Source organism: Panthera leo, chromosome Y, assembly GCF_018350215.1.
Source record: "Panthera leo isolate Ple1 chromosome Y, P.leo_Ple1_pat1.1, whole genome shotgun sequence".
NCBI classification, from domain to species: domain Eukaryota; kingdom Metazoa; phylum Chordata; class Mammalia; order Carnivora; family Felidae; genus Panthera; species Panthera leo.
Genome location: NC_056697.1, coordinates 6,862,726 through 6,876,420, shown reverse-complemented (window position 1 = coordinate 6,876,420; position 13,695 = coordinate 6,862,726). Strand labels below are relative to the sequence as shown.

Sequence of the window (13,695 nt, the reverse complement as noted above, 5' to 3'; positions counted from 1 at the left end):
CTCTCTCTGACCCTCCCCCGTTCCTGCTCTGTCTCTCTCTGTCTGAAAAATAAATAAACGTTAAAAAAAAAAAAAAAAAAAAAAAGAAAGCAAAAAAGTATATATGAGGTTAATTTTAGAATATATTTATCTCACCCAATGGAGCCAAAATATGATCATTTCAACAAGTATACAATATAAAGGAATTAGTAATGAGATACTTTGACTTTTTTTTTTCCACACTAAGTCTAAGATCCAGTGTGTTTTTAAACTTACAGTCCATCTCAATTTGGCCTAGCCACGTTTCAAGTGCTCAGCGGCCACATATGACGAGCGGCTCCCACACGGGACAGTGCTGGACTAAAGGGTCAGGGCAGGAGGGAGGAAAGCAGCAGATGAGGCTGGGAAATGGACAGATGCTAAAAGCCAAAAGAACCTTCTAGACCCAGCTGAGGTGTAATACGAGGGGCTCCTGAGGCCTTTCCAGGAAGAGCCTGAGAAACCACTTAGCGTGCTGGCATATCCACTGCCGGAGTTCTAGAACAGTCTGACACACAGGCCATAGGCAGTGTGCAAGAGACTGTCCGGGCACGTGACACTGGAGGCAGGGACACTGGGAGTGAGGAAGGAGCACCAACACAAGACTTTTAGGCTCCAAAGGACTTGGTGATCGGCTGGCTGTGGAAGGAGGGCAAGCCACCATGAGTGACGCTCAGATCTGGGGATGAAGCGTCGACAGGACTGGAAATCCAGGAGAGACGGAGAAAGAGGGTAAAGGTAAAGGAAGCAGAGTCATCTCCGCCTGGATCACAGGGAGTCTGCAGGGCCACTGCCAAAGTCGAAGTGCACCCGTGCACGTGCACACGTGCCCTTTCAAGGAAGCGCTTGATGGTACCTAGATGCCAGACAGGAGAGACAAATAAAGGAGGAACCTTCCAGAGAAACCAACACTACAGTACATGGTGAGGGAAAGAGCCGGTCAAGGCTGTTTGTACGATGGTCACAAAGAAAGGAGACAGTAAGTCTTCTTGTGAGTAGACGTCTTCTTCAGATGGCAAGTGCAGCCATGGCGAGTCTGAGAACTGAGCTCTGGAAAACCAGACGTCTCTAGGGCACAAGAAGGGCATCCTGAGTAACCAGCAGAGAACGGACAATGCACCTGTGTGGTATCAGGTGGTGATTATCGTCTCCTGCACACCAGTCACTGAGGATGGACGAGGGGGACGGAAACGGCCCCCCGACCCAACCCCAGCAGCAGCAGCTGTGAGCTCCTTGTGGCTAAATGGACACAAAACAAATACGATTCAAGCAGCAGCAGGCCTATCTTTCCGAGTCCAGATGTTTCCTTCCCAAACTTTCACTCGAGGCCCAGGACGTGTAAACATGAAGAGAAATTAAAAGAAAAGCTGCACATACCCAAAAAGCACACAGTTGTGTGGGTTTTGTTTTTTTTTTTTTTTTTTTTAATGCTTATTTATTTTTGAGAGACAGAAACGGAGTGTGAGTGGCAGAGGGGCAGAGAGAGGGAGACACAGAATCCGAAGCAGGCTCCAGGCTCTGAGCTGTCAGCACAGAGCCTGAGGACCCGGGGCTCAAACTCACAAACCGGGAGTGCACGACCTGGTCCAAAGCCTCAGATGCTTAACTGATTGAGCCACTCAGGCGTCTCCAAGCAATGAATAATTAGACGTATGTGGTGTAAAGGGAAGAATTTCAGAGACAGGGAAAATGAATCAATATAGCTGTACCATCCTGTACCATCAGAAATAAGATGATTATGTTTTGGGCTACTGATCCATCATTTCCTTTATTTTCAATTTTTTCAAGACGGTTTTAATGTTGCTGCCCCAAGAAGAACAATCACTATGCTTAAAAACGCATAAGCATATGTACAATTAGCACAGATAAGGATCTCCGTTCTTACGAATGTACGAACATTTGCACAATTAACATAAACAGATGCAGAATTTCATCAGCTCTGGCATCTGCAAGCCAGAGGCAAGGAAGCACCTTCACCTCCTTCGCAAGTCAGGGAGGGTTGGTTACCAGTGCGGTAACCCTGTCTTCCCTCACCCGCACCCTCGCCGGGCTCCCCAGCACCTGACACAGAAGAGACCCTCCTCTCCTCTGGCTCACATCCCCACACCGACTCCACCTTCCTCCGGAGACCTCTCTGACTCGGCACTCATCTTTCTCTCTCTTTCTTTGATGGCCTAACTCATCTAAATCCTGTTCCCCAGAGGGGAGAAATAGTCTGCCATACAGGATTATAATTAATTAATCTGATAAGAGCAGCCCTGCTAATGAAGATTTAACGTGTTACCCTCCCAGGCAACATCTTCTGCACTTTAACCAAGGCAGTTAAGGAAAGGACAGTTCGACTAGGAGGAAGGTCCAATCCCTGACATCATCCAGCACTTGGCCACCCACCCTCCCCTCCGGCCAGTCCCGCCTGGGTGCTAATTACCTGGACTGGGGACGCTCCCTGCCTCTGCCCTGTCCCTCCGCAGCTTCCAGACCATCATCTGCAGGGAGGGGAAGCAAACCAAGACAGGGTGAAAATTAAATTATCATCTGGGAGAAAAGCTAAAGTGGAAGGAAGCCAAAACGATGGCACACAGGTCTCATTTTATACAATAAGAATTTGGGGAATGAGCTACATGTTAATTGGACACCCAGAGTGACTCCTTCTACGAAGTAAATAATCATTCCCTCCTGCATGCGGGTAAACGAAGTGCTATATATCCTGTCTCTTAAAGCCGGATATATTGATTACAAGGAAAAGTTTGATTTCTCTCTGGATTTCACTTGTTAGAAGGGTCTCTTATAGGGGCGCCTGGGTGGCTCTGTCGGTCAAGCGACCGACTCTTGATTTCGGCTCAGGTCACAATCTCACGATTCGTGACTTCGAGCCTCGAGTGGGGGGCTCTCTGTGGTCAGCACAGAGCCTGCTTCGGATCCTGTCTTCCTCTCTCTCTGCCACTCCCCTGCTCTCTCAAAAAGAAACAAACACTTAAAAAGAAAAGAAAAGAAAAGAAAAAAGAAAAGAAAAGAAAAGAAAAGAAAAGAAAAGAAAAGAAAAGGTTAAGAACAGAGTGCAAGATCCAGCCTGGAACACAGGCAATGCCACTTAACAGTCGGGAAGACCTTCCCAACAAACTGGAACCACTGTGGCCACACGATGGAGAAGTGACCACTTCCAGCTCGCTGAGCAAAGCAGGCATCCTCTAAACTGGTAGCCCTCCCAGCACCTTTCAAATCTGCCGGACACCAGAAACTTATTTTCAGTAGAGGGGAGAATGACCGTGTGACAAGGACAGGATCAGCCCAAAACAACCAGCTGAAGCGATGGCCTTAAAGGAGTCTCCACGGAAGCAGCCTCGCATATCACTCAGCCACAAGCAGGGCTTCCAAATAACGCTTTGGTCACCTTTTGTGTGTGTGTGTGTGTGTGTGTGTGTGTGTGTGTGTGTGTGTTTACTTATTTTGTATTTATTTTGAGACAGAGAGAGAGAGAGGCAGAGAGAGAATCCCAAGCAGGCTCCACACTGGCAGCACAGAGCCCCGATGAGGGTTTAATCTCACAAACCATGAGATCATGACCTGAGCCAAAATCAAGAGTCGGAAATCTAACTCACTGAGCCACCCAGGTGCCCCACCCACCCACTCAAATACCTGCAGATAGGAGGATCACGGAACATTTGCAGAGAGCATTTAACAGGGAAAAGAGAAGCCAACACAAACAAAAATGCAGCAGAGCTCAGAAACTCAAGCTATGCAGAAAGAAATCTTAAAAAAAAAAAAAAAACCTGCCTAATATCCTCAAAGATATGAAAGAAAAAACATGAAGCAAAATCAGTAGGGGATTAAAAAGAAAAATGAAAGGAACATTCAAGAGCAACACTAAAAACTTTGTGTAATCAGAAAAAAAGGAGAGCGCAATTGTAAAACTCAATGTAAGGATAAGGTTGTGGAAACTTCCCAAGAAGAACAAAAACACAAAGATATGAAAGAAAGAGAAATGAGAGGCGCCTCGGTGGCTCAGTCGGTTAAGCATCCGACTCTTGGTTTCAGCTCAGCTCATGATCTCACGGTCTGTGGGTTCAGGCCCCGCAATGGGTTCTGTGCTGGCAGTGCATAAGCCTGCTTTGGATTCTCTCTCTCCCTCAAAATAAATAAATAAACTTACAAAAAAAAAATTTTTTTTCAGGCAGACAAGGTCTTCAAAGACCTGTGTCTTTAAACATATTTAAAATGTATGTGGCAGGGGGGCCTGGGTGGCTCAGTCGGTTAAGTGTCCGACTTCAGCTCAAGTCACAATCTCACGGTTTGTGAGTTCGAGCCCCGTGTTGGCCTCTGTGCTGACAGCTCAGAGCCTGGAGCCTGCTTCAGAATCTGTGTCTCCCTCTCTCTCTGCCCCTCTCCCATTCACACACTGTCTCTCTCTCTCAAAAACACATAAAAATTTTTAAAAAATTATTAAAATTACTTTTCTCACAATTGGGGATGATCTGGAGGATGAATCAATGGTAACTGTATAGGAAATCAAGCAAAGAAACAAAACTACCATTAACCTCACTGAGTATGAAAACTTGCATAGGAAAAGTAATCATAGTTTGTACCACCAGGCTCAGCAGTGATAGCACTGGCCGTCAAAATATGCAAGCACTGACTCCTGTCAACTCGGGGCAAAAGTTAAAGGGGGTGATTTTGCCCCCCCAAGGGACATCTGGCCATGTCTGGGGACACATGTGGTTGTCACAGCCAGAGTGAGCATAGTAATGGCATCTAGCGGGTAGAGGCCAGGGAAGCTACTCATCTTACAATGTACGGGACAGTCCCCCCAACCCCAACAAAGAATTATTCCTGACCCTCGAACAACAAGGGGGTGAGGGGCGCTGACCACCCCCCACATGCAGTCGAAAGTAAGTGTATAACTTCTGACTCCCCCAAATCTTAACTACTAATAGCCTACTGTTGGCTGGAGGCCTGACATAAACTTTATATGTTGCACATACTTTGTGTATTGTATGTATTATATACTATATACTGTATCCTTACAACCAAAAAAACGTGATTAAGAAAATCCTAAGGAAGGGCTCCGGGCTGGCTCAGTTGGTAGAGCATGCGACTCTTGACCTTGGGGTTGGGAGTTCAAGTCCCATGTTGGGTGTAGAGATTACTTGAAACTAAAATCTTTTTAAAAAATAAAGAAAATCAGAATAAAACATATTTACAGTACTGTACTGTATTAAAAAAAAAAAAATCCATGTGTAAGTGAATCTGCACAGTTCAAACCCGCGTTGTTCCAGGGCAACCTGTATGGGACCCTCCATGTCTACGGTGCGAAAGCTGAAAAACCCTCTTCGAACCAGAATGATGAAGTCATCAGATTGGGAGTGTGGCATGCATGGTGGGAAGAAATGGGTCTGGATGGGTGGTGGGAAGGAGGTGTGCAGAAAAAAGGCTAACTCCCAATTTTCGATATAGTTGGAAGTCAACAGGAACAAATAACAAGTAGCAGCAATAGAGAATATAAGCAAATGCCACAAGACATCAGCCAGAAAGTTGCAGTTGTTGTCTGCAGGGAAGGGGAAAGGGCAGCAGGGAGAGCTCCGGGTACGATGACAAGCCCCAAAGAACTTTGATTATTTAAACTGTGCAAGAGCCACTTTGATGAAAATGAAAACAAAACTCAAAAAGAGACACTAACATTTCATCCCTTTCCTTCCATGAGTAAGTAAAAATGTTGCCTTTAAAGCACACAGGATCTGCAGGGCCTGGGATTTAATAATAATAATTCACAATGACAATAGAAAACCCAGGTAAAGAAAATGTTACTTCTCTGTTACAATACAGAACATCCTGCCTTTTCAGAACCACTTCATTTGTCTGAACCTAAAATAAGGTTAGTCCAATTATTATTATTTTTTTTTGATGATACCCTATTGTCCTTCTACCAAGATACATTACCCAAAGCGAAGCCTTAATATTCACACCAGCAAACAGAAGACGCTTGATGTACAAGACAATGCAAATATCTGATCTAACGAGGTAACGGGAAAACAATTCTGCCAGAACATGTCAGTGTTAGACACTGGCAACGTTTTAAAAAGACCAAAGAGAGCAATGTAGAACCCTCAGCTCTTTCAAAATTCCTTCCTGTGGATGAAAGTTTTTAGCCTGGAAGGGTGGCGGCTTGCAGAATTTCTCCTCCAAGGGTCCCCCCGCCCCCCCCCCCCCGCCCCCCCCCCCCCCCCCCCCCCCGCTCCTGACCACAGTGTTTGAAAGAAGTGAGACCTGAATAAAAAGTCTATTCGGCTTTTCAATCCTGAAATTATCTTGTCAAATGTTTACAGTGTTCCCAGTGTACAAGAAGAAAAGCTGCACAGAGGCCTTAAGAAATGCACAACTCCAGGTTTATTTGCATGCTGACACAAAACAACTTTGGCAAGACCGCAAGTCCAAAACGCTCTCCAAACAGAAAAGCCAGCCCTTCCCAAGCAGGGCGCCCAGCTTCTGTGGCCAGGGAACAGGAAGGGAAGTTAAGAAATCCCAGCTCCTGGGGACAAGGTGAAAACGACTACTTTTAGGAGTGTTTCATTACCATGCTCGGGCAAACTAGTTTTCTTTTTTTCAAAAGACCAGTGTCTGGACACGTTAAGAACGACTTACAACTGAACCGGGAAGCCCAAATCCAACATGGTGTGGAGGTGTGCACAGCTCAAGTGCACAGCTTTTCACAGCACGGAAGCCTCTGGATTTCTAGACCTGAGGTCAGCACAATTCCCGTCTAAGGAAGAAGTCTGCACTGGCTGAAGCTCACAGCCAGCAGACCTTGGGACAGGCCATCGGACTCCCTGACTTCCTGCTCCCGCACCCAACACACCTCGGGAGGACTAAGGACGAGGAGCAGGTCAAGTGTGTGAGGCGGGGACCGGGCCAGGGTCATAGAGACACACGGGTTATGCCAGCTGGCAAGCGGGTCTACCAGCTGAAAGCGGCTTTCAGCTCAGGAAAGAGGACTCACCTCTTTTTTTTTTCTTGTAACCACACCAATGACGCTTAAATACAAACGAGTCTCCAGAATCCCACTCCTCCTAACAACTCAGAGAAGGGTGGCTGGCCTCGGAAAGTGGCTAGGGTGGCACGATGGAGGAACAGCCAGCACGGCACCCCGGCCCTGCGTCCCCGGAGTCGGCGCAGCCCAGCCACGGGCCATTTACTGCTGTCCAGTGCCACAAAGCAGCCGCACATACTGATGCCGACGGGCCTTCGTGCAGAAATCCAGAGCAAAATCCAGAAGAGCTGACGTTTGTCAGTCCCCGATCCCCTCCCATCATCAGCTCCCTCTTTCCTGAAACCTTTACTGACATCTGACAAAGAACTTGGCTGGGGTGGGGGGCAAACACAGACACGTGAGGTCGACAACTCGTCCTGACCAAGGCGGCCACTATCCAACCTTTCCCGTCACCAATGACGGTGACTCAGCCGGGTCCCCTAACATGGCACCTCTTTTCAAACCACTAAGGACGGGACATCAGGCGGTCGGCACCTCCCACACCCACCTACCACTGACGGCCGGTCTTTGCCGGGAGCCTCCTGCTATCAGGAGCTCTAACAGTTTACATAGGACTTTTGCCACCTGGCTGTGTGACCTCCATCCAAAATAAGTGCCCCGATTCCCTTCCATCCTACCCTCACTATCCAAACTACAAAGGACATTTAAGGACTCTGTCTCGTATCCAGACAAATGTTTTAATGGCCTGAAGCCCCCTGAGAGGGTGAGTCAGGCTGCGGGGATCCCCAGCCACAGCCCTCCCACCCTGCTCTAGGGTGGCTGTGTCCCCCCAAAGGCAACCTCAAAGTCGGCGGCTTCCCAAACGAGCTAGCCTTGGGACCACAGCAGGCCCCAATTCATGTCTTCTTTGGTGCTTCTGGCTAAGGTGAGGGCCTTCTTCAGGGAGGGACCGGAGCCCCAATCCTCCCCCCTTAGCAAACATTCCTGCCGCTGCAGGAGGCCTACTGACACCCAGCTCCTGTGGAGTGCTCCCTGACGAGTCCCCATCCGCCCATTTGAAATTCTAGGCCCCCCAGTGACGTTTTAGAAATCAGGCCCCTCCCCTACCCCCACTGATGTTTTACATTTGCTGAATCCATGGAGAAAGGAACGCGTAGAAACAGGGGACCACGTTACCCGGGTCCCCAGATAACCCACATCAAAATGCGGCCTCGGAAATACTAACAAGTCAAAATCTTTGTGGTTTCTTAGGACACAGACATCGTTCCTGCTCCCTCTCGGCCAGGAGCATGTAAAAATAGCAGCACTGTAATTTTCTAGCCGTCGTGAAAAGTCAAGTTACAAGCAGGGGGAAAGGTCCTGCGTGGATACAAACGTGGCTCCCACCTTCCAGCGGAGGTCTGGTGGGACTTCACACATGCACTTCAAATTCCAAGAATGTCACTCCCGGGAAGTTAAGTATCCCTTTGACTTCAAACTAGACCCAAAGAAAAGACTGTCTTTACCCAGTAGCCCCAATGAACGCCCAGAAACAGCACCCCGTTCCAGCTTCATTTCCTTTCTCCAGCTACAAAAGTGCAGATGAAGCAAGTATTTGTTTGACTTTTACTATGTAAATAAAGTCTATTATCAGGGCCAGCACTTGGGAAGAAAACAGCCCCTCACAAAACCACCCAAAAGGCCAGTGTCTTCACAAAGAACGAAGCATGAGCTTTGAAAGCTAAAATCTTTTTTCAAACAAAGGCGACCACACTGTTAATCTAACGAGGGCAATTCTGCCCGCAGAGGACAGACATCTGACAGTGTCTGGAGACTTTTGTTGGCTGTCACACCTGAGGGGGGTGTACCAGTGGCATCACGTTGAGTGGAGACCAGGGATGCTTCCGAACATCCTACCAAGTGCAGAACAGCCCCCACCATAGAGAAGGACACAGACCAGAGTATCGGTGGAAAGACCCTCATTTAATGGATGGGATGAAGTCATTTAATAATAGCGCTGCAAGTGTTTCCAGGACAGAACAGGTGGAACGGAGGGGAAATGGGGACATTTGGGGTCAAGAGCTGGCCCTTGGGGCCTTCTCAGGACTTGCCAGTTTTGTTATCTCAGGGCACACCGTTTAACTTCCCTTTGCCTTAGCTGTTGCATCTATAAAATAGGTTGACAGGGGTGCCTGGGTCACTAATCAGTTAGTTAAGCATCCGACTCGGTTTCACCTCAGGTCATGATCTCAGGATTCGTGAGATACAGCCCTGATGGGCCCTGGTGACAGCTCAGGATTCGCTCTCTGCCCCTCCCCTGCTCATCCCTGCTCTCGCTCTCTCTCTCTCTCTCTCAAAATAAAATTTAAAAAGTAAAGTAAAATAGGCTGACAAAACTTGATCTGAAGATCACGGACTGAACCAGCCCTGTTCTTAGCATTTCTTCCAGGGCTAAGACATGCACTCTGATGAGGCTTTCAAATCAGACCCCCATTATCATAAAAAGAGCGTGTTACCTTACACCTGATCAAGCTACCCCCACGTCAGACTCTGTTACATAGAAAATGAGTCGTATGATATCCCTAGGATCTTATCTGTAAAATATTTGATTATGAGGTGTTTTTTTTAATCCAAAAAAACCCCCACCCCTATTAGAACAATTATTATTTGGGCCCCCAATAACAATTGTTATGATGAGCCCCCAAAACTTTTCAGTAGCTACTGAGAGGAAGATTGACAACTTGGATTCATCCAAATTCTATAAGCGGAACAATCTTCCGCAGTCTCTCTCACAACAGCCAATTCCCACTCTAAGTGGTTCTAAATGGACACACTTTCCTTCATCCTTTTCTAATCATGCAACAGTTCATTACCAGCTGTTGCAGGGTAAGCAAGCATAATTGATGACTTAATCCAACGGAAAGGACAGGCATGTGAAATACTGCCAATACCATGCAACACAACAGGTAGTTAAAAATATATAATATATGGGGTCGCCTGGGTGGCTCAGTCGGTTAAGCGTCCGACTTCAGCTCAGGTCACGATCTCGCGGTCTGTGAGTTTGAGCCCCACGTCGGGCTCTGGGCTGATGGCTCAGAGCCTGGAGCCTGCTTCGGATTCTGTGTCTCCCTCTCTCTCTGCCTCTCCCCCGTTCATGCTCTGTCTCTCTCTGTCTCAAAAATAAACTTAAAAAAAAAATAAAAAAAAAAATATATATGTATATAATATATGCATGTGTGAGCACGTACCTCTACAAGTATATCCAAGTGTACATGGGAACTTAGTACAGAAGTCCCAAACTCTCCCGAATCCTCTCCACCCCAAGTAAAGAAACCAATTTACAGTCACACTGGAGCAGCTACACAAACTAAGCAGCAGTTTAAGGGGGAGACGGATGAGCATCTCAGATGAGAATCACAAACATTTTTAGCCCTGCAAAATCCGGAAACGCAATCTGGAAAGGACGAGCACACAGTGCTAGTGGCCTAGTGACAAAAACTTTCAAAACGAAAAGGAACAACACCTTAGCAAGTAGCGTGAAAGCTAACGGGCAGGCCAAATCACGAACAAACGGCCTCACGTGCCCCAAAAAGGCCCTGGTGCGTATTTACTGAGTTTTACTGCCCACCTCTTTCGGTCTAGAATGGGGTCCTTTGGACACAGGGAACAGGAGGCCAGGAAGAACACACCAGGGTTTTTAGGAAGGAGGGCGTGCTCAAGAATCCCCTTCTCCAGCTTCTGGTAAAACAACTGAATTTCAGAGTTTTTAAGTTTATTTATTTATTTTGAGAGAGAAAGAGAGCATGCAGGCTTGGGAGCGTGAGACAGAGCGAGAGAAGCCCAAGCAGGCTCCGCACAGCACAGAGCCCGATGATGCAGGGCTTGAACCCACGAACCCCTGAGGCGAAACTAAGTCTGACGCTTAATCGACTGAGCCATCCAGGCCCCCGGAATTTCAGTGTACAGTGACTTCCAGCTTTCTTATACTGTGTATGGTTAAAAGGCAAGATTTCACCTTAACTAACGTGTTACAATTTATTCCACCTACTTATAATGACAAGTCTAAGATACATTGAATTGTGTATATCTTTTTTTTTTTTTTTTTTGAAGAAACACATGAGATGCTAAAGACCTAATTATCGGGGTGCCTGGGTGGCTCAGTCGGTTAAGCGTCCGACTTTGGCTCAGGTCACGATCTTGCAGTCCGTGAGTTCGAGCCCCGCGTCGGGCTCTGGGCTGATGGCTGGAAGCAGAGCCTGGAGCCTGCTTCCGATTCTGTGTCTCCCTCTCTCTCTGACCCTCCCCCGTTCATGCTCTGTCTCTCTCTGTCTCAAAAATAAATAAACTTAAAAAAAAAAAATTAAAAAAAAAAAAAAGACCTAATTATCTTCTTAACCTTTACCATCAGAAATGCCCTGTAAAACCTTTATTAAAAAGGCACAACTTAACATTCTTTAATATGCATTTATGCAGGAAAGTGCCCTTGCGGGGCAAAGTGTGTCCATCTTTTCAAAGAACTGAATTTGTTAATGGGTTACACATTAGTCCAATTTATAGCAATGATAGCCTCTTTTCCCAGTTGAACATAAATTCAGCGCGCATCTAAACAAGCCTCCTCTCAGACTCTCTGGTTCTGTAAATCTAAAAACAGGAGAAAATGTAGAACAGAAAAGTTTGGGGTCTCATTTGCTACATGCACAACAAAGCCACACCACTGCTCAAATTCATTACCGGTGGGGTGGGTTAGGAGTGACTTTATACCTTCCTGCTGCAGGGAAGCAGGAAAGCAGATAAAGAAAAACGAAACAAAACAAAACAAAACAACCCAGCAACTCACCTTCAAACTCTGGTAATAGCCAAGAATTTTTACATTTTAAAGGGAACTTTGTCCCTAGGAATGGCCTGATCCAACCCTGCCCAGAGACACTGACACTTTTAACCAGAAGAAAACAGGATGATGGGTTTGCTGTTTGTGTGTCTTCACAGATCAATACAAATCCAGCTGGTAAATTTCAAGTTCGATTTCTGTTCTGAGACAAGAGAATTCACAGCGCTAAAGCAGCCTCCTTCCCCCACCACACACACACACCGCGAAACACATTCCTAATTAGACATATTAGAAACTTGTTATTGGAGCTCAAGTCCCGCTTTTAAAAAGGACGCTGAAAGTTTCGGTACGTTTCTGCAGGTATCCAGAACGCCGTGGATCTAGGGCTGGAAGCCGAAAGTCAGTAAATATTGATGGGCTGATGGGAATCGAGAAGCTGGGATGGCGACAGCTGCTAGTCTGGCTTTCCCAGCGATAAGAGGTACAGGTTCAAGGGGTGCAGAACCAAGGGCCTACAGTGGCAAACACAGATCGGGACAGTTCAGTCCACCCCCTGGCACGTGGAGTGGGCCCTCTCCAACCTCTGGGCAGCCCCACAGGTGCAGGCCGCCGCTGGAGAAGCCGGGAGTGACAGGGGACCCAGCCAGGTCCCTTCTTGAAGGGGGAGGGGAGGGGACCCGGAACAGGAGCCATTTAAACTCTGCGCCGCGCTTAGAGTGAGCAGGGCTGGGAGCCGCCGCCGAGCGGCCGGGGTGGCGCCGGGACCACGCACCTATGCGTGTCCCGGTGCTCCGGTCCCCGCAGGTGACCCGGGCGGACCCGCGCCCCGGCGCTGGGGGCGCGATCCGCCCTCCCCTCCGGCGCCCCCACCCCCGGCGAGTCCGCCGCCCCGAGGCCACCTTTGGGTTGTCACCGTAAGGGTCCCGCAGCCGCCTCACCTTGGTGATGACCAGCGGTTCGCCGTGCTCGCGGCCGCCCTTCAGGGTGAAGCCCCATGGGGCGCCGCCGCTCAGCTGCACCTCCACCAAGCGCCCGCCGTCGGCCGCCCGCGCGTCGGCCTCGGCCAGGCGCTCGGGCCGCGCGCGGGGCTCGGCGCCCTCCATGGCGCGGGGCGCGGAGGCGGCGCGGCCGCTCAGCCCCCAGGGCCCGTCCGGCCCGCGCCCATGCAGTCGGGGGAGCCCCGGCCGGCCGAGGGCGAGGGAAGGTCCGTGCGCTCCTGCCGCCGCCGGCCAGTAGCGAACTTGCGCGGCAACTTGGGAGGAAAGTGCCGGCCGGGGCCAGGGAGGGAGCCGGGAGCGGGCGGCGCGGCGCACGGAGGAGGGCGGGCCGGGCAGGGGGCGGGGCCGGCGCGCTCCAGGGCTCGGGCCGCTCGGCGGGCAGGGGGCGGGGCGCGCGCGGGGCTCCCGGGAGCTGCCCGGAGGGTGGGAGGGACCGGAGGGGGCGCGCGCTCCGGGACCCGTGCGGCCGCTGAGGGACGGAGGGGCCAGAGGCGCTCGGGGCGGGGGCGCCCTGGACTGGTCCCAAGGGGGCGAGGGCCGGCGCGCACACGGTGCCGGTGTCGCCGGCCAGGGATGCGAGTGCGCGCTCGGGGCTCCCCCAGGTTACCCAGAGGGTGGAAGGGGGGCGAGGACCGGCGCGCGCACGGAACCTGTGCCGCCTGCCGTTGCGGGAGCGCGCCCCGACTCGCCCCCCTCCAAAGTTGCCCGGAGGGTGGGGGGGGGGCGGAGCGCGCACTCCGGACCTCGCGCCGCTCCGTGGGGCCGAGGGGCGGCCGGGGACAGCGAGGCGAACTCCTGTCCTTCCTCCCGCGCGAGCGCAGGGCGGCCCTTGGAGGCTCCGGGCGCGCCAGCCCTCCGCCCGGGAGGCCGAGCGGCGGCAGGTGAGGCGG

The 13,695-nt window shown here is 50.0% G+C and overlaps 1 protein-coding gene across 1 annotated transcript in view; it reads right to left on the bottom strand.

Annotated features, from left to right (window-relative positions):
- Nucleotides 1-12,910, bottom strand: part of SHROOM2 (shroom family member 2) — a 154,768-nt gene extending 141,858 nt beyond the window's left edge. The window contains exon 1 of the mRNA XM_042926557.1: nucleotides 12,746-12,910. Coding sequence (XP_042782491.1) covers nucleotides 12,746-12,910 — 165 coding nt within the window. The remainder of the gene's footprint in view (nucleotides 1-12,745) is intronic.
- Nucleotides 12,911-13,695: the final 785 nt, after the last annotated feature.